The 27,872-nt window shown below is 40.2% G+C and overlaps 1 protein-coding gene across 1 annotated transcript in view; it reads left to right on the forward strand.

Annotated features, from left to right (window-relative positions):
* The window catches only part of LOC124794653 (cytoplasmic aconitate hydratase-like), a 327,246-nt gene that overhangs the window by 203,146 nt on the left and 96,228 nt on the right, over positions 1–27,872 (forward strand). Inside the window, exon 10 of the mRNA XM_047258177.1 lies at positions 20,212–20,371. Coding sequence (XP_047114133.1) covers positions 20,212–20,371 — 160 coding nt within the window. The remainder of the gene's footprint in view (positions 1–20,211; positions 20,372–27,872) is intronic.

A 27,872-nucleotide genomic window follows, 5' to 3' on the forward strand; every position in this document is an offset into this window, starting at 1 on the left:
AGAAACTGGTGCGTATGAATGACATGTGAAACTGTTTCCTAACATAAAGCCTTTTGCTTGTAGTAGACCTTATAGGCATTTGATATTGGTACTTCGAGAATTATATTCTGTCGTGTTATAAAAGTGAGAGATGAAATAGTGAAAGCAACAGAGGATCAAGTAGGTAAAAAGACGAGGGCTAATAGAAATCCTTTGGTAACAGGAGAGATGTTGAATTTAATTGATGAAAGAAGAAAATACAAAAATGCAGTAAATGAAGCAGGCAAAAAGGAATACAAACGTCTCAAAAATGAGATCGACAGGAAGTGCAAAATGGCTAAGCAGGGATGGCTAGAGGACAAATGTAAGGATGTAAAGGCGTATATCACTAGGAGTAAGATAGATACTGCCTACAGGAAAATTAAAGAGACCTTTGGAGAAAAGAGAACCACTTGCATGAATATCAAGAGCTCAGATGGAAACCCAGTTCTAAGCGAAGAAGGAAAAGCAGAAAGGTGGAAGGAGTATATAGAGGGTCTATACAAGGGAGATGTTCTTGAGGACAATATTATGGAAATGGAAGAGGATGTAGATGAAGATGGAATGGGAGATACGATACTGCATGAAGAGTTTGACAGAGCACTGAAAGATCTAAGACGAAACAAGGCCCCGGGAGTAGACAACATTCCATTAGAACTATTGATAGCCTTTGGGAGAGCCAGCCCTGACAAAACTCTACCATCTGGTGAGCAAGATGTATGAGACAGGCGAAATACCCTCAGACTTCAAGAAGAATATATTAATTCCAATCCCAAAGAAAGCAGGTGTTGAGAGATGTGAAAATTACCGATCTATCAGTTTAACAAGTCAAGGCTGCAAAATACTAACACGAATTATTTACAGACGAATGGAAAAACTGGTAGAAGCCGACCTCGGGGAAGATCAGTTTGGGTTCTGTAGAAATGTTTGAACACGTGAGGCAATACTGACCCTACGACTTATCTTAGAAAATAGAATAGTATTTGTATACTTAGAGAAAGCGTTTGACAATGTTGACTTGAATACTCTCTTTCAAATTCTGAAGGTGGCAGGTTAAAATACAGGGAGCGAAAGGCTATTTACAATCTGTACGGAAACCAGATGGCAGTTATAAGAGTCGAGGGGCATGAAAGGGAAGTAGTGGTTGGGAAGCGTGTGAGACAGGGTTGTAGCCTATCCCCGATGTTATTCAGTCTGTATATTGAGCAAGCAGTAAAGGAAACAAAAGAAAAATTCGGAGTAGGAATTAAAATCCATGGAGAAGAAATAAAAACTTTGAGGTTCACCGATGACATTGTCATTCTGTGAGACAGCAAGGGACCTGGAAGAGCAGTTGAACGGAATGGACAGTGTCTTGAAAGGAGGACTTAAGATGAACATCAACAAAAGCAAAACAAGGATACTGGAATGTAGTCGAATTAAATCGGGTGATGTTGAAGGAATTAGATTAGGAAATGAAATGCTGAAAGTAGTATGAGTTTTGCTATTTGGGGAGCAAAATAACTGATGATGGTGGAAGTAGAGAGGATATAAAATGTAGACTGACAATGGCAAGGACAGCGTTTCTGAAGAAGAGAAATTTGTTAACATCGCGTATAGATTTAAGTTTCAGGAAGTCGTTTCTGAAGGTATTTGTATGGAGTGTAGCCATGTATGGAAGTGGAAATAGCTTAGACAAGAAGAGAATAGAAGCTTTCGAAATGTGGTGCTACAGAAGAATACTGAAGATTAGATGGGTAGATCACGTAACTAAGGAGGAGGTATTAAATAGAATTTGGGAGAAGAGAAATTTATGGCACAACTTGACTAGAAGAAGGGATCGCTTGGTAGAACATGTTCTGAGGCATCAAGGGATCACCAATTTAGTATTGGAGGGCAGCGTGGAGGGTAAAAATCGTAGAGTGAGACCGAATAGATGAATACACTAGACAGATTCAGAAGGATGTAGGTTGCAGTAGGTACTGGGAGATGAATAAGCTTGCTCAGGACATAGTAGCATGGAGAGCTGTATCAAACCAGTCTATGGACTGATGACAACAACTACTACATAAAAATGACCATTTGTGCCAAAACAGTTAGGCACTCTCGTTTATTTGGTGTGTGTCACAAAATTGCTGCAATATTGGAAAGGCCTATTTGTTTTATAGCAGACAGTGACAAAATAGACGTAATCAGATCGAGAAACCACACCTGTCTTGAGTATTTGTATTAACAGCTTTTTCAGTATTAGATAATATTTCGATTTTTCACGTAGCAAAACGTTTGACGAAGTTTGATGAGGTAATAGATTCTTTCGCAGAAAGGAAAACATGCCATGTAAAGCTGTAGCAAGATTAGAGTGCAGAAAATGCTAGGAGCTAAGGATTGAAGAAATGTGTACTTTCTTGCTTGTCTCTTGTCTTCATTGGTTTTATGTATTCTATATTTAATTTTATGTCACACAAAATAGCAAGTTATTAGCTAATAGGCAATAGAGAGTGCAAATTTTCTGAAGAGTTCTTGTTCTCCCGATTACAAATAATCCCATTCGCTGTTAATTGCGAGAATTTTTTTAAGAGGGGCACGCCAAACGGGCCGACTGGGAGCAGGAGAGGCACCACAAGACATTTCAATTTCCACTGTCCTGTGTAGGTTTGATGACATCGATTACAAAATATACACGTTTCAATTTCGCAGAGCGAAATACAGTGACGTGCTGTAGAAGAGGCGTGGCACTGCACTTTGGTACACTTAAGACCAAGCAACATGTCTTCCATTTCTTCGAACACACATGTCAGAAAGATGTGCGCTACAAAATGAACATATTTTTGAAAATTCCATTTGTTTAGTATTAACCCGGTTCGTAAATATCGTAGATCCGGGGCTGATGCGCAGAGCAATCTGAGTTACAGTGGGTAGTCTCCACGTTACCCGTGTTTACATTTAGTGGTTTGCTGTTTCCCCTTCGTTTACTCTCACGTCAAATGAAAACAAAACGGATATCTACGGCCGGGAGCTATCAAGTGAATTAAAATACATTCACATAATTACGAAAGGCTAAAATTTTATTAGTTTCAGATTTTATTTTATTTCCACCTTTCTGACAGTCAAGCACTAATCGCCTTGCAGAACAATGAAGTTATTTTTGTCTGTTTGCTAAAGAAATTTGACTTTTTACTAACCTTTTCCGCATAGGCAGTCAATGTATTTGAAACGAAATGTTAAATTCCACAGTACTGGCTAGTTTCAACTGTTAGCTGCACGTTTTCATCTTCTAGCACTTATGGCATTATGCCACAATAAAGAACCAAACACGATATAATACAGTACTGATGCTTCAAGAAAATGTACATCCCGAAGACCACGCTTAAAAGCTTAACATCAGGTCGAGGTCTACTTCATTGGGAATCTGGACATATGAATGTGCACTTCAAGTATGCACTTTAAATGTGCACATTTTAGCATGGTTCACGAAATTCCGATGCTCTTGCAGTATCCTCTGATGTCTTGTTTCTTTTAGGATATAATGTATGATCTTCTAATGTTTACACGTATGTACACATGGGCTTCCTACGCCATGGTAACTGCGCAAGCACGGTGTCGCCTGTTACCTGCGCTCTCTGGAAACTGCAGAAACGAACCTATTTCTAAAAGGTCGCGGGAAAATATTGCGAATGGTCGTTTGAAAAGCGTTACTTTCAGAAGTAAATATCCTTTTACGTAAGTTGAACTATGAGCAAGAATGTACCATGAATTTCTTAAATCAAAGAGCGTTTGACTCTCACTTAAAAATCAACTCTTTGTTGACGAGCCATTTAGCAGAATTTCGAACCCTGAAGATCAGACATTTATATCATTTTTAAAAATTTTACTGGCACATGTGTGTGGTATATCTTAAAGTGTAACGCGCGCAAGAAAAATCAACATTATATGCGAAAGCTTAGCTTCTCTTGCAGCTTATTAATCTTAGAGACCAAATTCATATGTGAAAGCTTTGCTTTTCTTGTAACAACACTATGTATATTAATTTAAACTATTAACTTTCCCTGTTTGTGTGTTCGTGCTACTTAACAGTGATGTTGCTGAGTGCGTCACGTGCCCTATGCTCTGAATATCCGCTAACATCGGCTGGCGAGATCACGTGACATGAGCTATGACTGGTTTACAAAAGCGCATCGCAATCTCGATTTCAATGATTCGAAAAGTAACATGTGGTGTTTGGTGGAATTCCAATGTATGCTTTCGTAATACGAAAATACGCAGCGTACATGTTGTTGCACATCAAAGATATTTCGAAAACGAGTCTTTTTCCCTAAATTTCGTTTTCTAAAGTGCCACGAAATTTTTCGCCCGTGTATAAAACCATAACCCTTCAAAGGATTGATAAGTTCTGCAGTTTCGAGGGAAAACAGTGTCACTTAACACGGAAAAAAGTGTTTTCACCCGGGAGAAAGTGTATTTTTAACCGTGAAATTCGTTGTTGTCTGCGTATACGCCGTGAAGAAGCTCCGGAGACACTGCACGAAATCTCAGGCAAAGCAGGACTGTGTGTCTCATAAGAAAAAATGGAAGACCTCAAAAAACTAAAAATCTCCACAGAAGACACGACAGACAGAAAAAAATTCCAGAAAAAAAATCAGAACTTCGAAACCGACGCCCAAAGAAGGAAAAAAACAGAGGAAAGGAGTGGACAGAAGAGCAAGACGAAATCCAGAGAAAAGGGAGAGGTTTGTGCAAAGAAGGAAGAAAGAGAGAAAATGCCATAAAATTATTTTAGCTGGCTCCTGTCATTATTATTTACTGCTGCCGTACATAAGACCTGATACTAGGAAAAGTAAGAGGTCGAAATCAGTAGCCGCAGGGACATTTGGCTACAGCACTTCATGCCAGCAGTTACAGCCTCAGAAAGAGAACATACTGACAAGAACTACAGAGCGCCTCCATGAATATTGTGATCTGCAGAGAGTGGAAAAAGCGTCGCTGCGACACGAAATAATGCAGCTGGATGATCGTGAGCATTGCTTTGATCGGTATTAATCCCGAGACGAAGCACACGGAGGGATTAAAGCATGTCTTCTTAAGCGTGTGTACTAAACACCGACTGATTGTCAGTAGCGTAGATCGCGTCTGGGAATGTAATCGGTTTTATTAAAAGCGGAAACAAATTTGAACCCAGCATAGTTACTATTTTTTTTGCAACGTAACTGCTGATAATGTTGCAAGGATTGAGTGTCATGCGGGACGCTTGCAACAGCTCGTTGTGGAACGCTGTTGCGTCACATTGTACGACTGTTTACTTCGTACTGCGATTGCTAGATCGGTTTATCTACCCTTTCTATCAGTACTCCTGTTTACCGCCAGAAACACACTATCGTTGTTTGTTAGTTTGACGTGCTAGTTAAAATGGGGAAGACTTTGTACTCTAAGGAAATGAAACGGAAATAAATGGTGATGAGTACTGAATTGAATCATTTTCGTTGAATACTGTCGAAAACAGGAAACTTAGACAAATATACTACTACTGCTGCTATTAGTACAGTACTACTTTCATGCAGCAGTCCGAGGCAGATTTAGAGAATAAGTTTCACTTCCCGAAGATGCGTCCCGCAGGACGACAATTTGACATATTTGTTGGCCACGTATCGTGCGTACTGCAGTTACGATCGACTTCTAACGGTTAACTGCTTTCCAAGAAAGTGTGCAGAGCGGGCTGGTTGTGTAAACCTAGCAGGGGACCGTTGTCCACGCAAATGTCCACTGCAACCCGTTACTTGCAGGAGCTAGGCAGACAGACGTGCGGACTATCCTGATTGTCAACGGAGATCACTTCGCAGCGTTTGTAACAGTTCCCATTGCTGGAAGCAGTCAAGCTTTTTTTCCTGCCTTTAGTTATTGCCGACAGTTCGTTATAAACTAAGAAAAGAACTACGTTACTCATGAGTCTGTTTTTCCCAGAATTGCAGCCTCCGACTCATTTTCTCGCCCTCAGTTACGTGATACGCATTGCAGGTTCTTCCGTAGGAACTCATGGGGACATAGGAGAAAAGAAATAAAAGAAGCACAGCTTGACCTTTACTTGGTGTAACTCTTCCAATGTTGCAGTCACGACTTGTTGTTCTTCAAATTAATTTAGATGTTTCAGATTTCCGGTGCGGTAATGTCGTGTACAATCAATCCGTCCTTATTTCTACCTATGACACCTTATTCTGAGTCTTCTTTCGATATCCAGGGGTGAGTCAGAATTCCTTTCAGCGGTCTCTGTTTGCTGCAGTCTCTTTTTTATTTCACATTTCGATAATTCTTTTTTCCGATGAATACCCTGTGCTGAAATTAGCTAAATTTAAGAAATACTATTTTTCATTGCCTTGTTACATTTCGTCAACGTTTATGTCATGACAATTAAATTCTTCTTCTATAGATAAAATAAATCAAAATTACCATATTATTGTAATAAGATACATTCTCAGGCGTAAACAGGTAGTTAGATTCTGGAGAAAAAAATGTAGGCGCGGAGATAGGGTCACAATTAAACAATCTTATTCCAAGGCTTCATCACTGATCTTCCATCAGCAGCAATTTGGCACTCAATTCTGAAGAAGAGCTACTTTCGGGCCTTACTGTACACTCTGTGACATGCATTCATTCCCAAATTTAATTAAAAATTCGTCCTGGGGTAACACGTTGAGTCCAGTTAAAAAATCATGGTAGACCTGTAAATCGGTATTTTCTATAATTTATCTTACAAATCCACATTCTTCCTTACGAGAAGCATTGTATAAAAGAGTACACAATTGCTCGATCAGTTTGAGGTATTTATAATCTCGATCATCATGAATAGCCATTTGATATGTGTTGTTGGCTAAATGTTTTCTCGAGACTTTTCCTTGGCATACGGTGTTTAGTGCAGGGAATGGATAAAATTTAAAAAAAAGCAAAAAGCACAACACATTGCTGCATCTAATACTAATAGGAAAGCCTTTGGCATTCAGAACAGCTTCCAGTCACCTCTGAATGGATACAAGCAGGTCCTGTTGGTTTCCAAGGGAATCTTGTACCATTCTTACTGTCAAATAGTGGCAGGACCAGGCACGATAATGGAAATGGATAGCGATCACGCACCCTTCTCTCCGAAGTGGACTGCAAAGGCTCAGTAACATTGAGATCTGGTAACTGTGGTGGCTAGGGGAAATGCGACAATTCATTCTCGTGCTCACAAAATCAGCCCGATGATGCGAAGCTGTGTGAACTGGGGCTCTGTTATCTTGGAACATAGCATCACCATTGGGGAACAAATATTGTACAAGGAATGGACCTGATCAGCCAAAACGGCCACACAAACCTTGGCAGTAATATGACTTTGCAGAGTAACCATGGGGCCTGTGGAATACCACGCTATGGCTGCCAAAGTCACCACCTAACCCTCGCCATGTTTCACTCTTGGGATGTAAACTTGGCCCGAAGTGGAAATAGTGTGAAACAAGACTGATCCAACCAAATGACATTGCTCCATAGTCCAGGTTTTATGGGTTCAATACCACATTGTCCACTTAAGGGCATTTGCATCACTGGTGTATGATTTTGGAATTCCAACTCAGCCTGTAGTTGTCAGCTTTTGGAGCTCCCTTTGTGTTGTTGTGGTGCTGACAGGGTTCACGAGTGCGACAGTTCTGCTGTGACTTTTGCAGCTGTTGCCCTCTTCTTTTTCTCTCTCTCTCATCACAATCCTCTTCAATGATTGTCCATCACGAACACTCAAAAAATGCTTACATCCTCGTTGTTATTTAGCATATCATGTTTTTCCGTCTCCTTGTATGTGGTATAAATCTTAGATTGGGTGCCTCTTGAAACACCAAACATTTCAGCTACCGTGGTTACGAAAGCACCCAACCCTCGAGCACCAACAGGTTGCCTACGTTTGAGTTCACTTGGCTCCGACATAATGCAATCACAACTACACAGAACACTGTTCTGACCATAATACTTACAATGTATTGAGGGCATTGCATGTGTTCCAGTCATGATCAAATGCAACCTGAAGGCTTGGCTATGTTCAAGCACACATTTCTTGCAGTGGTTCCACATTTTTGTCCAGCCTATCTATACGTACCCATGTTGCTCTACATGTTTTGTAATGCCAGCCACCCTGTTCCCCAAGTTCAGTCTACTCGATCTTTTCTTATATCTGATTCCACCAAATAATATGCTTGGTTCATCTGTCATCGATTCTCCTGGCTTCATCATTACTTACCTATCCTGTTCAAAATTCATAATCTGCCCCTGACTCGAACCTGCCTCCTGATCCATTTGTACGTTTTTCTGCATCTCCTAGTAATCCCAAACATGTAGGTGTATCCCTCCTCCACCTACTGAGCAACCATAATTAGTTAAATGGTGACCACTGTAAAATTCAGTGACTCACTTCTGTTAAGTCTAAACTGCTAATACAAAGAGGTTGTAAATTTCACTTTTTGGGCACATCACAAAGTGTTCACCTGAAAAATTTCCAGAACTGTGTAAGAAATTGTAGTCCTAGCCAGATGAATTGCGAGGATCTCCTGGCTTATCGACGTATAGCCTATAGCTATGTTAATGAACTAATGATGTTGGTATCAACTTGGTCTTTTCATATGGAACTACAGTAATTACTGCTGCAACTGTCGTAATTCTAAAAGTTCTAAGAGATCTGTCTTAAAACCCTGTTAATAGCCTTGTAGTAATTACAGTATTTAGAACTTCAAGATTCGTCTCTTTTGAGCATGAAACCGTTTGCTGTCAAGCACGAAATTTCATGATTTCACACCCAAAGAAGGAAATACATTACGTCAGGAAACATAATATTGCTCCACCGTGATGCAGACACATAAATGGCACAGAAGAAATGTAACTTTCATTGAGGATGTAACGTTCACATTTGTCTAGTGCTAATGCGACATCAGGGCAATAGATTCTTTCTTCAAAGAATTCTATTTGTAGCTGAAGCTACACTACGTGATCAAAAGTATCCGGACACCCCCAAAAACATACTTTTTCATATTAGGTGCATTGTGCTGCTACCTACTGCTAGGTACTCCATATCAACGACCTCGGTAGTCATTAGACATCGTGTCTGCCCCTGATAGGTGAGTGGTCAGTGCGCCAGAATGTCATACCTAACGGCCCAGGTTCGATTCTTGGCTGAGTCGGAGATTTTCTTCGCTCAGGGACTGGGTGTTGTGTTGTCCGTATAATCATAATTTCATCCCCATCAACATGCAAGTCGCCAAAGTGGCGTCAACTCGAAAGATTTGCACCAGGCGAACGGTCTATTTTTCCAGCTGCAGCGATGTCGAAGATTTGATGTTTTACCGGATTCATGAAATTCACGGGACACTCGTGAAACGGTCATATGGGAAAATCCACGCTTCATCGCTACCTTGGAGATGGTATGTCCCAGGCACACAAGTACCAGTACATGTATTCAACTGTCTGAGGTATCAGAATGGTTTTCATTTATAACTTTCGACTCGTTCGTTTCCAGTACAGTGATCCTTACTTCAAATTAATACATTTATTGTTCTACAACATCCTAGAAAGTCTGTAACATCATCAAGGAAACACCCCGTGTATACGTACATTTACAGATGACCACGCCTAAACTTTGATGCACCATAGTCTCATTGGATGATGTTTCTGGTCATGGGTTCCTATTCAAAATACGATGTACTCACTCCCCTCTACAAGTCGTAGATGTCTGTAATGGGAATTTCTGACCACCCTGTATGTTTTCTGACATAGCAAGTTCAGAGTAAGAGACAATTAGGTAGACTACTGCATTAGCTAAGGACTTTAGGAAATGAGAAAGTCTGGTGTGAAGGGAGAATACCATAAGAGGGGTGAATAGGGACAGTTTTTTTATGTTTATCCAAATCACTCGCATATGTACATAATGATCATGGACTGTGAAGATCATGCTCTGAACTTCAGTATTACTCTACAGATGGTGAGCTTGGGCATTTTATATCCAGTTCTCATGGATACCTGGCTGCCTTGTGCAGTTCACCCTTGCATCACTTCCTTGGTCTTCCAATTGCATTGGTTCAATCGAGTTTTCCCACAAGCACAACTTTCGCTCGGCAAGTGTCTGGCAACGTGTTTTGTATCCTGCCAGGCTTGTTTTCCATGCTTCCATTCTCTGCATGATTTTGGTTCTCTCAGCAGGTCACACCTGGAGTTTCAGTTGTCGTCCCCACAGATTTGTCCAAAGATATTTCTCATGATTTTTCATTCATCATCTCTCTCAATTTTTTTTCTAGTTTTTAAGATTTCTGCCCCATATAACAACACTTGTACCATCACTGCATTATAGGCTTCAAGTTTGGTTTTAATTGACAAATGTTTTTATGACATTATCTGCTTCAGGCTGAAATAAATTTTGGATCAATTGACAATACATTGATTAGTTTCTTGTTTTAGGTTGTTGTACCTGTTGAACCAGCTGCTGAGAGATTTAAAATATTCCATTTTGGCTATCTTCAATACTTCTACCAGTAATGGGACATTATTAGGGGCATCTCTGGATATTTCTATCATTTGAGTCTTCTCCACATATATCCTCAGTCTGATCTTAGTGGCTTTCTTTGCTAAGTCTCTGACAGTTTCTGCCATTTCTTCCTCTGAGTTCACAATGGCTGCAGTATCATCTGCAAATGCCAGTAACTGTATTCTTTCTTCTAGCTTCATCCCTTGCCTTCTCTTTGCATTATTGAATTACTTTCTCCATGACCAAATTGGACACCTCCCCTGGTATTTCACCTAGCCTCTTATCTCCACTGTACTTATCTTCACCAAGTTAATTAACTTCCTTGGTATGCCAAGCTCCCTCAGGACATTGAACATACTTAATCTATGCATACTATCAAAAGCATTTGATAAATGTACAAATGTTACCAGAAAAAGATGGTTGAACTCGTAGCACTCGTCCCAGATTTCTCATGATGTGATACACAATTGATCGTCCTGTCTGAAAACCTGCTTGTTACTGTTCAACAGTGTCTGTAGCAAAAGGCTTCAGCTTTTTATCAATTATCAATGGTAGCATTGTGTATAGAACACCTAGCAGAGATATGCCGCTATGATTGATGCAATTCCTCCTCCTCCTCTGCAGCGTGAAAGTGGTAGCTGACTTCCACGCTTTTGGGCACTCCTCCTCTCTCCACACTTCACGTATGTGATTGTATATCTTTTTATGAAGAATTTCACCTGCTGCCATCAACATCTCTGCTGTTATCATATCTTCTCCTGGTGCTTTATTATTGTTTGATTTCTTAATTGCTCTATCTGTATCCTGTTGAGTCACTTCAAATTCTTCTGGCTCTACACCTTCTGCAGTTCTTCCGTCTGGGTAATGTTTACTTTCTCTGTACTTTACACGTGGAAAGAACCTTATCGACCGTACACCTGCTCTACAAGCTTCTTCCCTTTCTTAGCATTGAGTGCACTGTTTGTCCATTTGCTGTTGATGTTGATCCTAACTGTGTCCTTCCAGATGTGTCACCACTTAATTCTCGGTCTTCTTCTGCCTCTTGTACCATCTATTACTATGCAGAATGCTACTCTAGATAGTATATTCTCCATCATTCTTGCTGTGTGGCCTGTCGAATTCAACATTCTCTTTAGCACCTTGATGATGTTACTTTGTTTGTACAACTGTCTTAACTCTTCATTTTTTTCTTTTCCTCCATTACATGTTATTTTCATCATATACAGGTCCAGAAATTTTCCGTAGTATGTTTCTTTCGAATAACTTTTTCTTCATCTTTCTTTCCAAATATTAACAACATACAACATTATTGGTATAAAAAGCCAATTGATGCAAGCAGATTTTGAAGTTGAGTGATCTTTTATTTAAGATTTGGAGAAACCAGGGAAGTGTTTTGTTCACTGTTGCTAGATGGATTCTATTGTTCTACTAAAAAGACTCCCAAAGTACTTGAAAGGGGGGGGCGCATCTGTCTTAAAAGTGAATCCACCTACAGGCAAAGGTGCATCACTTAAAGCTTTCTTACTTATGACCAGATTTTCTGTGTCTTTATTAAGACGCAATCCAGTTTTTTTAGTAATTTTGCATCATTCTGATTAATTCTGTTTTGGAACTAATTACAATTGCTACTTCATCTGCATAGGCAAGTCTAGTAATGTTCATCTACTATAGTTGGGTCTGTTGTGGATTAGTTTTAGTAAATTATCTGTCCTCTTCTATAAGGTGAGGTTAAACAGTATACGTGAAATGGGATCTCTTTGTCTCACCTTAGTTGCTCGTACTGTGATCTTTCTTTGTATGACATAAAATTTCCTCTATATGTGTTTTAACTAATCTGATTAACTTTAAGGGATCTCATATTCCCTCTTTATGCTATCATAAGCCTCACTGAAATATAGAAATATTATACGCCTTCCCAGTATTTTGCCTTAGAGTGAATAAATAATCTAATGTGGATCTATTTCTGTGGAAACTGCATTGGTGATTGGAATCAGCCTGTTTAATAGGAAAATCAGTAGGATAAATGGCATCCATTGAAGCAATTTCTCTGCACTCATCGCACACAAGGTGATCATTCTTAACCATGGGGCATACAACTGGAAACTCCAGGTTGGAATATCAACAATGTAAAGAAAAGATACAATGACTTACTTAATTCATTTGATTCCTTTGGAGGAATAGGGCATCCAGAACAACTCACCATCCATCTGTCTTTGCCAGTTTCCCTCAATTCCACTTAGGTCTTGCCAACTCCCCTTGTTTCCCCTTCCATCATCCTCTTCCATGTACCTCTAGGCCTGCCTCTGTTCCTTGTTCCTTGGAGATTTCATTCCCGTCCCTTCTTTTTCATTGTTCCATCTGCCTTTCTCAGTGTGTGCCACAGCCATCTCGGCTTTCTGTTCCTCTGTAGGTATTTGGTTTGTTTTTCTCCAGATATCCTCATTACTTATTTTTACTGGCCACCAGATATTCATTATGCACCACAGACCCTTATTTATGAAACTCTGCAACTGTGATGTTGTCTGTTTAGCTACTTTCCAACTTTCATTGCCATACAGGAGGACAGCCTTCACATTTGTATTAAAAATACAAATTTTAGTTTTGCATGTAATGTTCCTGTTTCTCCATATTGGATACAGTTCTGTGAAGGCACCATTTGCCTTCTTTGTGAAGTCCTTCGTATCTTCTCCGGCTCCACCATCTTTTGTCACCACAATACCCAGATACAGGAATTAATTGACGATCTCCACTGGCTGCTCCCGTAGAAACAGCGGCACTTCCATATTCCCAGAATTTATTCTCATTTTCTTTGTTTAGTGTATGACTGTCTTGAACCCAGCAATCTCTGCTTCTTTTTTCAGTGACTTTAATGTAGCTTCATATCTTTGAGCATATAAACTAATAAAACAATGTCATCAGTGAAATCCAGATCCTCCAGGCCTTCATGAAGCTCCCATTGGATTTCTGGTCTCCTGCCTGCTGTGACTCTTTGCTATGACTCTTCTCATAACTGAGTTAAAGATAAATAAGAAGAGTATTGGTGACAAAATACAGCCCTGCTGGACACTGTCTGTTACCTCTGTTGGATCTTCCATTGTGGAGTACACAACATGTGTGTCCATCATACAGATCTTTGATGGTGCTGAGAATCTTTTGTTGTATATCATACTTCTGTAGCCTTCCACAGCACTTGATGTTTCAGAGTCGATGGCCTTTTCATAATCGTTGAGTGCTAGACACATGGTTTCCTGGAATTCTTTGTTTTGCTCTAATGTGATTCTAAGAGTTACTGATAAGATCAACACAACTGGATTGTACTTGAAAACCAGCCTGTTCTTCACGCAGTTAGTTTTCAACTAAGTCTTTAATCCTATTTAAAATAACTCTGATGAGGACCTTACTGGGAACTAACAGTGATGTAATATCACGCCACTTGTTACAATCTGACGTATTTCCTTTATTTTGGGAGCTTTATCGCCAATTCACTTTTCCACTCCTTTGGGGATTTCTGTTAAAGCCAAATATGCTTGGGCTAGGGGTGGAGCATTTTAATGGTACTTTCAGTATTGGCTTTTAAGAGCTCCAGTGCTATGTGGTCTAGGCCTGGAGCTTTTGCATTTTTAAGGCTTCTCAAAGCACTCCTAATTTCTCCCATTGCGGGATGCTGCTGATTGATATCTTGATCTGCTGTACTTCCTGTAGAACATCCCTCACGTGTTCCCTCTTGGTTGTCTTTTTGATTTAACAACTTCTTGAAATGCCCCTCTCATCTCTATAGCTGTTGTGCATGTTGGTTTGTAATCATCAGCCAATCCTTGCTCTTAACTGGTCGTTCACATCTGAAGTTTTTCAGTGAGAGTCATTTGGTGGTATTGTACAGCTCTCTTCTATTTCCTTGTCTTGCTGCCTCTTTTGCTAATTGTGCTTGCTCATCTATCCATTTTTCCTATTTTCACTCTTCTGTTTGCCCCTCACACCCCCAATCCTCCCACCATCCCCAAGAACCAACTACAAAGGGGTGCCGCCTTCATCAACCAATGCTACCATGGACTGGAACAACTGAATCACATCCATCGCCACAGCTCTGATTGTCTTTCATTATGCCCGGAAATGAGGGACAACCTACCCAGGGTCCTTCCTACCCCATTCTAAAGTGCTAAAGTGGTGACCTGTCATCCATGCAACCTCCACAACATCCTAGTCCATCCCTATGCCACTATCAATCCCACCCATTGCCACAAGGATCATATCCATGTGGAAGACTCAGGTGGTAGACCCTCCACTCCACCACCAGTTTTTCTGAACTGCACAGATTGGAATTATCCTTAAAACATGTTCTCCACTCCCGAAATTATTCCAGCCTCAACATATGTAACATACTGTCCCAGCAACCTCCACCAAACAATTTCCACTCCCTTTGCACTATCATCTGCTCTCTATTCCCATCTCCCACCCTCTTTGTGTGCTGCTCTCTGCCAACACAACATATCCCTCATCCTTAAGCACTCCTCTCCTTCCCCCCCCCCCCTCTCTCTCTCTCTCTCTCTCTCTCTCTCTCTCTCTCTCTCTCTCTCTCTCTCTCTCTCTCTCTCTCTCTCTCTCTCTCTGCTCCCCTCCCCCTCCCCCTCCCCCCTCCCCCTCCCAGTCCCCTTTCCCCATTGTCTTGCCTCACAGACTCTTGATGCTGCGCCTATTGGCAGCCTAGTCCATGCACACTTCACCAGACAGTGCTCTTCCCTGCCTCATCCCCCCCCCCCCCCACCAACACACACACACACACACACACACACACACACACACACACACACACACACACGATTTCTGTATTCCGAACTGTTTGCATTGAAAACTGTAGTTCGTGTTCCTGTTATGGTCCTCCATTCCTTAATAACTCTGCATACGTGTAGTCTTCATTGAAAGCCTTGTTTTTCTTTAATTTCTTTATTGCTTGCTGCATTTTGTTTACTCTTGGATTTGTTACCTGCATAGCTGAATGAGGTTCTTCAGATTTAAAGTAAATCTGTAGATATTTACTGCAGAGTAGTTGTGAGAGGTATGTCTCCCATCTCTTTTATGTGTCACTCTTATATTTGTCAGTATTTTCCTATGCTGATCCTTTGTAAACTCTTCCCTTGTAGGGAAGAGTTTTAATATTATTTTCTATTTTGATATGTCTGTCTTGCACTATGGTGCTTGAAATACTCTACTCCTCCTAGAGTAGTGTTGTGGTATTCCCATTCCTCTTGTCTTAGGGTTTGTTGTGTTTCGTGGCAGATTTTACAGTATCTTTCTTTCAGTGTCATACGGTTCTTTTCTGGAATCCATGCTTTCCTTGCATTTTTCCTGTCCAGAACTTTTTCTTTTTGTACATGTCGTTAAACCAGATTTTGTTAGGTCATTTTCTTTTTCACATGACTGTGGAAGTTATGTCTTGAATACTATTCTTAAAGTTTTCATATGCTTTCGATACCATGTTGTTCCCTCTTGGTCTATCTAGTTAATGTTGGGTTAGTGCCCATTTCTCTTGTAAACTTTTCTTTTATATTTTCTTGCACCAGATTTCCTATGTTGTATCTACTAATTTCCACTCTGTTTATATTTAGTTTCCTTTTGAGTTTTATTTTCATTTCTTATACGATTAACATATGGTCTGCATCACAGTCTGCACCCGTAGAGGTTCTAATGTCTTTAATACTGTTTTGGAATCTTTTTGGATAGCTACATAGTCAAACTTATTAACTACTTGTCCATCTGGTGATATCCAAGTCCCTCAATGAATGTGTTTGTGTTCAGATTTTGTGCTGCTTAGCGTGAAATCATTTATCATTGAAAAGTTTTATAAGTGGAGCCCCATTATATGAACTTTCCTTGTATAAACTGAAATTGGCAGTGATCGGTTTATAAATTTCTTCCTATCCTACTTTGACATTAAAAAATGCTAACACTACTGTTATATTATGCTTACTTCTTGATTTGAACATGTGTGCCAGTTGACCCTAGAATGCTTTTTTCATGTTGTCATCCATAGCTTCTGTGGGTGCAGGTCCATGTAAAAATGTGGTGTTGAGTCTGAATTGAATTGTGATGTATGGTATTTGATTATTAACATGTTTGAATTCCTGTATTGGGTTATTTATTGTTTTATGAATGTAGAATCACGTTTCAAATTCACGGCATTGACCACTGCCTCTGTACACTCTTGGACCACTGCCTCTGTACACTCTTGTCCTGTCTCCTATTTTCACTGACACCTTTCCTTGCTGTCTTAGTTCTTGGAGAATTATCAGCTGTACCCTGTACTCTCCTAACTCGTTTACTAGTATTTGGGCACTTCCAGGGCAGTACAGGCTTCTTGTATTCCAAGAACCAAAAGAGCTTTGCCAACTTCCGTTCCCGTAAATTCCGTTCTGTTTCCGAGATATGCATTGAGTATCCAGATCAGTCAGCATTTTACATGAGGGGTAAGTAGCTGTCTGTGCAGCCCCCAACCTGGAGGACCAGGAGTCTTGATTCAAGGCTGCTATAGGACAGTTGCCTTCATTACAGCTCTGTGAGCCTCTCCTGCCTGTGCTGTTGTTGGTCCGCCTCGGGTATTTTACTGACTGGTAGCCTCCATATCTGGAGAGCATTCTGAGTAACTTGGCAGCAATAATTTATTTAGTATTTATATCCTACTCGTTGTCTGCTCTTGTGTAGGTAGCCATTACATTTAACAATTTTTCGTTTGTACTCATTATAAAATTTGTGTGTGTTTTATATTGATGTCCCTATTCACACTAGGGTAAGGGTCAGCAGGGATGCACACACACACAAATTGCACAGTAATCCCTTGTCAATGCTTTATTGATATAAAGTAGGCCTTTAAAAGACAGTTGAACATTTATAAATGAAATATTTTATTTCAATTAATAAAAATTATGGTAGATATTAAAAGCTTAGAAATATTTTATGAAAAAATACATCCTTGTAGCAAGAGTTTTCACAAAAAATGTAATGCCTTCTGTGGCACTACAGATTTTGAAGAACTGCTGCAACATCTGTTTTCTTGAATTTGTACTCACCAGGTACCATTGGGAAAACAAAAACGTGTAAATCTGTTTTACAAAGAACAGTTCCACTGTACATATCATCTGACAATTTTCCCAAGACTTTTCCTGTGTTTGGTTTAATCACTGGAATATAATGAAAATTCACCTTGAGCCAGCTCCCGCCATGTTATTCATGCCATTTGGTTCAGTATCTTTCGTCAAGATATAAAGGAATTTATGACATTTAGCTTCTAGTGGGGTTTGGTATACATCAGTGGGGAAAGTTGAAAATCTGTGCCATACCAGGATTCAATCCCAGGTCTCTCGCTCATTAGGCAGATGCTCGACCACTGAGCCATCTGGATACAGCGGTCATCGCAACTACATGGACTATCCTAGCACACCTCCCGTCAGAACCAAATTCTCAACTCATCCGCATTCTATTGATGTAGTGCCCCTGCCCTCTATTGTCTTTACTTGCAGTGTTTCGCCAATTCCCTTAAGAGTTCGAAAGTGATGTGCATCTGCACTGAAGGGATCATTAGCCAGCCTCAACGTAATTGTATGTGTGGTGTCTGTTCTTTTGGACATGTTGTCAATGACATGGACACTAGATGCTTTATTTTCCGATCATCCACTTCAGACTCTGAATGTTCTTTTTCACTGCTCTCAAAGTCTTGAAGTGTAATACTTCGCCAGCAGGAACATTCAGCTTCTTTATACAGGATATTTTGATCATATTATCTTGACCATAATGCATTTTTTCAGAAATGTGGTCAGGCTGTCACTCAGGTCATTTTTCTCATTGTCATACTCATATTCTGATTAAGGAGGCAGCATATCTAAGACTCTATTTCTGTTTAAAGGAAATATTCCAGCCTTATTAAATCCTGGATTTATGTCTTGTGCTGCAGTACACCTCATTTTATGTTACCGTATGCCGATACACCATGAACGTTATATTTCTTTTCCATATATTTTTAATTAGATAGTTGTAGAGAATTATCTTACCTTACATGAAGATTATTGTCGAGAACAGTTATTGTTAGCATCCAGATAGCTTATACAATATGGATGACAACATATTATAACAGCCACAGAATTTTATGTATTTGTTTATTTTCCTTGTTGTTGTAGTGTGCTAATTCAGTCTCATCACTGTAAGAAACATTTCATCTCATTCAGCAGTATGTAAAAGTCTCTGCACTTGTGTGCACATAACCAGAATAGCTGTACATAAGATCATGAAATAAGGCAGTCATATGTCATAGTTGTTGTATGCAGGCATTCATCACCAGTTCAAAGTATTGTGGAGGTTCCGTGAAATAGACCTTGTCTGATAACACTACTGTAATCATCAATTATAAATACAATTTCCTTTCTCAGTTGTAAAGGGAAGAGCTTTCTATATTTCTGTAATGCGTAGAGAGATGCAGTGATACCTTCTTACTCGTTGTACGTAAGTGTACAGCACAATTTAGGCTTTCACTTATTAGTACTTCTAGGCTCTTCACTGAAAGAGAGATATTTATATTTATCACATTCAGGCGTAAAGATGGTATGAATTCCTAATATTTTGGATTAATGAGCTTAGAATGACAGTATATGGCTGCTTGGATTCTGGATGGATTAAGCTTTAACCATGTATGCTGCACCCCTTTTTGATAATGTTTACTACATTATTAACAACACAAAATCTGTAAAACTGCTGCTGTTTTTCATACATTTAACTTTTCAAACATTATAAAAGGGATCCATTGAAGATGCCTATTATTTCCTGAAACTTGTTTGGTCAAGAAAATTGAGGAGACTTCTTGTTTTAAGAAAAATAATGGGTTCAATACATTTACATACTTAATGATGGATACATCTCTTTGTGTGAACATCGTCTGGCTACAGTTAACAGAGCTTTTGACACTATCAAAACAGAATTTCTTCAGTGGTTGTCTATCCAACTTTCTAGTTGGTGCCATTTAGAATGGGTGATATAAAAATAAAAAGGAAAAGTCAAAATCACATTTTTTTGTTTGACATTCACTTTTCCTATATCATTTTTGAGAAAGTATTTATTTTCAAAAGTTGCCTCCTTTCTTTTGCGATTGTTAGCAAGTTTCTGCCTGAAGTTTCGATAGTCTTTGTATTTTCCCCTGTTTAATAAATGAACCATTCATTTTCTTATTTTTTTTGGATTATATATCCAATATTAGTTCTACATACATTCCTTATTTTAAGGCGTCAAATAGGAATAAAGAGAGGGGTGAGAGTGAAAGAAGGAGAAATTCTGCAAACTGAACTCGCATCCTCCTCGTCCAAAGTGAGACATCTCAGTTCAGTATTAGTTTGAATATGTAATGGATAGTGACTAGTAGCAAGTGTACCCTGATCCATTAGTCATGGTAAATCAAAAAACTAGTCAGTCATTCATTGTGAAACTAAGTAGAGTTGCTGCCCCCCTCCCCCTCCCACATATAGAGAAGCTATTTTCTTTCTTTTAATTGCCTTACAGTGGAAGAGGTATTTCAGCTTTGTTGACAAACATATTACTAAAGGCAGCTATAGCATTTATGTTGGCAGCAGCACCAACAACAGCAGTTTGTGTTGTTGTTGTTGTTGTTGTTATTATTAACAACAGTATTAGTAGTAGTAGAATATTTTCTAATGTTACAGATTGGGTTTAAAGGATTTGGACTACCAAGTGACAAGCTGAATGTGTCGGTGCCCATTATCTATGAGGGCCAAGAATATGTTCTTCGCCATGGTTCAGTCGTCATTGCTGCTATTACATCTTGCACTAATACAAGCAATCCGAGTGTCATGCTTGGTGCAGGTTAGTAAACTAAATGTTTGTGTTTTTAAGATTGGCCTAGAAATGAATAGAAAATGAATTTGGCAAAGGCCAATTTGAAGTGAAAATTGAAATAATGAAACTCTACAGGATGAGATGGTTCTAAAGTACTTTATAATTGCGAGAGATCATAGATTAGTAAGACAAAATGTAATAATAGATAATAAAAGATTATGCTCTCCCCAACCCATATGTTGATTTTAATAGTGCCTGGATTAGTAGGCAAGGTCATATTTGAGGTGGTGTCTCTGTATGTTATGCAGGCCTTTGAACTGACTTATACAGCCAGTTATTGGGGAATGAGTCATAGTCAACTTAGCATTTTTCACATTAACAAATTGTTGCCTGAGGGGAGAGAAGGAATAAGTGGCAGGGAAAAATCTTAGGACTAACTTGGAATCGAATGAGCCCTGGACCTTTGTATTAGTTTGTTACCGTCTCATTAAGCCACAAAGCCACACAGAATGGATAAAAAGCTAGAAACAAACAGGCATATCAGGAAAAGCTCAGAAATCTAGCTATTGAAAATATATTTAATAACACTTGATCAAATTGAGTCACATTTTCAGCATCTTAGAAAATGAAGATCATACAGATGTAAACAAAAGGATGTGTTTTTTTAACAAATGTTCTATGGCAAACAGCAAAAGATACCAAAGGTACAAAAACAAAAAGAAAAGAATATCACATGTAGAATAAGACAGGTATAAAATAAAGCTGAGAAATTGAAACTGAAGACAAAGAAATGTGACAGTGTGTTGAAAAACAAATCTACTCAGAAATATTTTAAGTGGATGTGTGAAAATACAATCAAAATTCAATAAGAGAAAACAACTGAAAACAGTATGAAAATGAAGATGATAGGACGGAAACTTATGTTAAACAACAAAAAATATGTTATGAAATAACGACAATATGATATAGGATTAATTGCTGCTCATTACGTACAGAAGACATTGAGTGGCAGACAGGCATATTGAAAAAAGACCTCTAGATATTATCTGCTGTCAGACCAAGTGCTTTACTAGATAAAGACAAAACACACATGGGTATAGCCTCTATCATCCCTCTGTGGCCTGACTTTGTGTGTTGCAGCAGTTGGCTGTCATAGGTAGTGAGAGTAAAGAAGAGTTGGAGGAGGAGGAGGAGGAGGAGGAGGAGGAGGAAGGATAGCAGGATAGAAGTGTGAGGAGATGCTGAAGTGCTGTCTGTTGGAATGTGCAGGAATGGGATTGCAGGTTGATACGTGCATCATCTGCAGTTGTGCGAAAATGGGAGAGGAGAGATGCGAAGATGGGGAAAGGACTATACAATACAGGGCAGTTGGGCGGTGGGGGTAGAATGCGTGAGAGAGGCTTGACTGAGAGTGGGGAATGGAAGCAGGTGGAGGGCAGGAACTACCGAAGATTGAGACCAGAGGGATTATGGGAATGAAATATATGTTGCAGGAAGAGTTTCCACCTGCACAACACAGAGGAGCTAGTATTGGTGGGAAGAACCGTAATGGCACAGTCCATGAAGCAGTTGAAACCAAGCACATTATGTTGGGCAGCATGCTGAGCATCTGAGTAGTCCAGCTCTCTCTTGGCTACAGTTTGCAGCGGTCATTAATGCAGACAGACAACGTGTTGTCCATGTAGAATGTAGTTCAGTGATTGCAGGTAAGTTAGTAGGCAACATGCTTTCACAGCTGGCTCTGCCTTTGATGGACTAGGAGATACCTTTGACAGGACAGGACAGGACAGGAGTAGCTGGTAGTAGGATGGTGTATGGAACAGGTGTTGCATAGGTCTGTTGCAGGGATACAAGCCATGATCCATGGTGTTGGTATGGTAGTGCAGTGGGGATGGACAAAGATATTACATACATTCACCAGGTGGCAGAATACAACTGTAGGAGGGACAGGGAGAATATTCCTCATTTCTTGGCGCAAAGAGAGGTAGTTAGAATCCTGATGAAGAAGAGTATGCTTTAGTTTCTCTGTTCTGGATGGTACTGAGGCATGTCCTGTCAGTGGGTATGTGGGGGATAGCAGGTGACATTGGAGACAAGACATGGGAGGCATGTTCCTGGACAATGTGCGGAGCGTAATTTTGGTTTTTGAAGGCCTCGGTGAGACCCTTAGCATATTTGGACAGGAACAGCTTGTCACTGCAGATGAAATGACTACATCTTAGTTAGGCTGTAAGGAATGGACTTCTTGGAGTGGTGTGTAATAAGTAACAGCTCTCAGAATGGAAATATTGTTGGTGGTAGGGAAGAGAAGTGTGAACAGAAGTGCTGATGAAGCCATCCATGAGGTGCAGGTCAACATTGAGGAAGATAGTGTATTGTTCTGAGGAGAACAAGGTAAAGTGAATGGGGGAGAAGCTGTAGAGCTTCTTAAGGAATGTGGATAGGGTGTCATCACCTTCCATTTGCATCATGAAGAGTTCATCAGTGATTCTAAACTAGGTGAGAGCTTAGGGCTTCTGGGTGGCTAGGAAGGTAGGATCACTTACAACTGTCTGCATGAATGGCCACCGCCAAACTGTGACCAAGATACAGTTGTGCCCGTGAGCGGAGTGGAAACTTAGGGAGACAACATTTCATCAGTTGCACTAGCAGATAGTCCAGTAACAAAAGAGAGAATAAAATACAATCATCATCATCTCACACAGAGACTGTTAATAATGAAATTGACATTCTGTAAATAATGCCAGTTGAGATGTTAAAGCAATTAGAGGTGTGAAGAAAGGAAAAACACCTAGCAATGATGGTGTTTCAGTGAAAATGGTTGAAGCAACAGCTAAAGTAATGCAAAAGGAATTTGCAAAATTATTCACAGAATATCTGCAGCAGAAGACAGTTCTGTGGGAACAATGCTGTGACATATCGGCCTCCTCTCTATGATTTACAAAATATTTACTAAAATTATCACCAACAATTTAGAAGAAAAAGGCTGATTTTAATTGAACAGTATTATGAAAAGGATGCTACTCACCATATAGCATAGAGAGGATGCTGAGTCACAGATAAGCACAACAAAAAGGCTATCAGAAAGTGAGCTTTCAGCCAGACTGTGACCAGCAGTGCATGATGGGAGAGGCAACTGGGTCATGGGGGTAAGTTGGAAGTTGAGGCAGGGAGGAGAAGGGATAGCAGGTAGCGGTGGCGGATGGTAAAGTGCTGCTTGCGGGGGCATACAGGGACAAGGTGAGTGTGTATTGGTGGAATAGAGTGCTGTGTAGTGCTGGAAAGGGAGCAGGGAAGGGGCTAGATGGGTAAGGACAATGACAAATGAAGATTGAGGCCAGAAGGGTTAGAGGAATGTGGGATTATTTCAGGGAGTGTTTCCACCTGTGTAATTCAGAAAAGCTGGTGTTGATGGGAAGGATCCAAATGGAACAGGCTGTGAAGCAGTCATTGAAATGAAGATTGTTGTGTTGGGCTGCGTGCTCAGCAATGGGATGGTCCAGTTGTTTCTTTTCCAAGGTTGTCAGTGGGCATTCATTCATAAGGACAGAGAGCTTGTTGGGTGTCATGCCCACATATAATGCAGCACAAAGGTTGCAGCTTAGTTTGTAGATTACATGACTGATTTCACAGGTAGCCCCACCTTTGATGAGGTAGGTGATGTTTGTGACTGGACTAGAGTTGGTGGTGCTGGGAGAATGTAATATGAGCCATGAGCAAGGGTTTGGGAGCACATGTTGTGTAGAGATGGATGAGGATATTGTGTAGGTTTCGTGGGCAGTGTACTACTGTCAGCGGGAACAGAAGAATAGTGGGTAGGATATTTTTCTTTTCAGGGCATGATGACAGGTAGTAAAAATCCTGGGGAAGAATTTAATTCAGTTGCTACAATCCTGGGTAGTACTGAATCATGGGGGAATACTCCTCCATGGGCAGACAGGAAGATTTTGCCAGGTAGTGGGTGAGTGGAGAGATAAGGCACAGGAGATCTGTTTACCTACAAGATTGGGAGGGTAATTATGGACTGTGAAGGCCTCAGTTCGACCTTGGTATATTTCAAGAGGGACCGCTCATTATTACAAATGCGATGGCCATGAGTGGCTAAGCTGTATGGAAAGGACTTCTTGGTATGGAATGGGTGGCAGCTGTTGAACTGGAGGTATTGCTGGTGATTTGTAGGTTTGATATGGACAGAGGTACTGACGAAGCCATCTTAGAGGTGTAGGTTAATGTCTAGGAAGGTGGCTTTTTGGGTTGAGTAGACCAGGTGTGGCAAATGTGGGAGAAGGTATTGAGGTTCTGGAGGAAGGTGCATGGGTGTCCTCACCCTTGATTCAGATCATGTCATCAATATATCTAAACCAGGTGAGGGATTTGGGATTTTGATGTTTAGGAAGGATTCCTCTAGATGTGCCATGAATAAGTTGGCATAGAATGATGCCTTGCGGGTGCCCAAACCCTGGATTTGTTTGTAGGTCATGCCTTCAGAGGAGAAGTAATAGTTGGTGACAATATAGTTGGTCATGGTGGCTAGGAAGGAGGTTATTCGTTTCCATTCCATCGGGTGATGGGAAAGTAGTGTTCAACAGCAGTAACACTGAGAGAATTAGAGACGTTAGTGTAAAGGGAGGTGGCATCAATAATGATGAGCAGGGCACCATGTTGTAAAGGAACAGGAACTGTGGAGAAGTGGTGGAGGAAATGGTTGGTATCTTTTGTATAGAAGGGTAGTTTGCAGAGTTTTTTGTTGTGCCTATATGCGACTCAGCATCTCCGCTGTATGGTGAGTAGCAACTATCTTCTTCGTAATATTGTTACCTTCCATCCTAGATTTTTCTTTGATAGATTTTAATTGAGCAGTTTAGAAGAGGATGCAGCACACTGGATCATCTACAAAACTCTGGCAGGGAGGGGCAATAGTTACGAACTACTTCCTTGTGTAGGATTGAAGGATTAAAAAAATAGATTTTGATTCAATTCCACCACAGTGTTCTCTAATATTACTGAAGAGTCAACACATTCATTCAGGTTGTTTTAGTATCACGACTAGTATGTACATTAGTGCTGCAGCATTCATTAGGTTTTGTCAGATATTGTGAAATTCAGAATTGAAAGAGGAGTCGGGCATGGAAATTCCATATCACCAAAACAGTTCATAGGCATCAGGCATCCAAGAGAGTTTTTGAAGGACTTGAACTTGTAAAACAACGAAGGAATTCATGTTAATGGATCATACCTGAACCATCTTGAGTTTTTGTATTTACAGCTGCTGAAGACAGTGACTGGATGGAGAAGAAAATAAACAAACAGAAGAGTAAAATATGTCTTGACCTTTTTATAAACTAAATAGTTTTCAGAATTAACCTTGTGATGTTTCTGGAAAGTTTAACAGTCAGTGTGTATTGAGTTATGTCAGTGCGATATTAACTTCAAATTAATGGTTCTCAGTGAGTAAGGGATAGATGCAACAGCTAATTACCAGGAGAGACGGGACACTAACAAATGGATCAGGTAACAGACTGAAAATGAAGATGAGTGTGTACTGTAATGAATCTGAATGAGTGGGAGGTGGACCAAGGAAACTTTCTTCTGAATTCCAAGAAAAAAGAAAAGATAAAGATGACAACTTAATGAAATATGGGTAGGTAACAGTAAAAAATATATTGAACAAAATGGTTCAAATTGCTCTAAGCACTATGGGACTTAACATCTGAAGTCATCAGTCCCCTAGACTTAGAACTACTTAAACCTAACTAACCCAAGGACATCACACACATCCATGCCCAAGGCAGGATTCAAACCTGCGACTGTAGCAGCAGCAGCAGCAGCAGCAGCAGCAGCAGCAGCAGCGTGTTTCCAGACTGAAGCACCTAGAACCGCTTGGCCACAGCAGCCGAGCATACTGAACAGAATATCTGTAATATGATATAAACGAATGGATAAAAAAATTACTCACCAAGTGGTGGCAGGTGCGCGCGCGCGCGCGCGCGCGCACACACACACACACACACACACACACACACACAAGGATTTAATTATTATAAGCTTCTGGAACCAGTGGTTCCATCTTCTGGCAGAAGAATTGAATGGGAAGGAAGAGGGGTGAAGGAAAAGGACTGGAGAGGTTTAGGGAAAGGGGTACAGTTCAGAAAAGTCACCCAGAACCGCAAGTCAGAGGAGACTTACTGGGCAGGATGAGAAGGAAAGATTGATTGTTGGAGACTGCACTGGATGAGACTTAAAAACCTGGGAGCCTAAAGGTGGAAGACAGGGTAATATGCAAGACAGAGATTACTATTAAAACAGCCTGCATGAGTTAACAAGAGTGAAAAGCAAAAAGCAAAGTGCATTGTATGTAACGGAGGTGGGAGGGGGATGATGAAAAAAAAGAAGAGTCAGAAAATAAAAGGTGCAGGAAACCAAGGAAGACAGAAGTAGTTACTGTGAATAAATGCTGAGGCAGAAGGAATTAATGTAAATTACGGTCAAGTGGATGGTGACAACCAAGGACACGTAGTGTTAATTCCCACCTGCAGAATTCTGAGAAACTGGTGTCTGAGAGAAGAATCCAGTTGTCCTTGGTTCTTGTCCCCCACCTGGCCTTAATTTACATTAATTCCTTCCATCTCAGCATTTATTCACACTAACTACTCCGTTTTTCACTCCATTTTAGTTACCTACTCCATTCATTTTCACTTAGCTTTTCATTCTTATTAACTCGTGCACGATGTTTTAGTAGTAATCTCTGTCTTGCATATTGCCTTGTCTTCCACCTTTAAGCTCTCAGGTTTTCAAATCTCATCCAGTGCAGTCCCCAACAATCAGTTTTTCCTTCTCGTCCCTTCTGGTAAGTCTCTTCTGACCCAGGGTTCTGCGTGACTTCACTGACCTGCACCCCTTTCTCAGAACCGATCCAGTCCTTTTCCTTCACCCCTCTTCCTTCCCCTTCAACTCTTCTGCCAGAAAAAGAAGAAGCCACTGGCTCCGGAATTTCATAATAGTTAAACCCTTTTGTGTGTGTTCCCCTGCAGCCACTTGGTGAGTAGTTTATATTATCAATAATTGATTATTTTAGTTTTATATTAGACCATGTGAACAGAATATCTGAATCACTAGAGACCACAACTTGTGGAAAGTCTACTTGAGGTCTTTATCCAGCAGTGGATGTCAGATGCCTCATGATGAAGAATAAATATATGTATGAATTAAAAATGCCCGTACTTTTTGTTGACAGTCACCCGTGTGAAATGACATAGCAAAATGACTCCAATGATGAAAATAATGAGCAAGTGGCATTCGACGTTCAGCAGTGAATTGTTTGTGCCATAGATGATACAACAGGTGAACCAGGAGGAAGAGACTGTTGTCATATTTGTTGAATGCCGAGCAAAAAACATTTGTGTAATGTTGTTAGCTGCAATAGGCAGAAACATGCTTTGTTGGTGCTGCATATTTTTCTGATTCATAGTAAATTGGCATTTGTGCTTTAGTTACTGTAGCAGATATTCTAACAAACATATTCCACTGT

Source organism: Schistocerca piceifrons, chromosome 4 (assembly GCF_021461385.2).
Source record: "Schistocerca piceifrons isolate TAMUIC-IGC-003096 chromosome 4, iqSchPice1.1, whole genome shotgun sequence".
NCBI lineage: Eukaryota > Metazoa > Arthropoda > Insecta > Orthoptera > Acrididae > Schistocerca > Schistocerca piceifrons.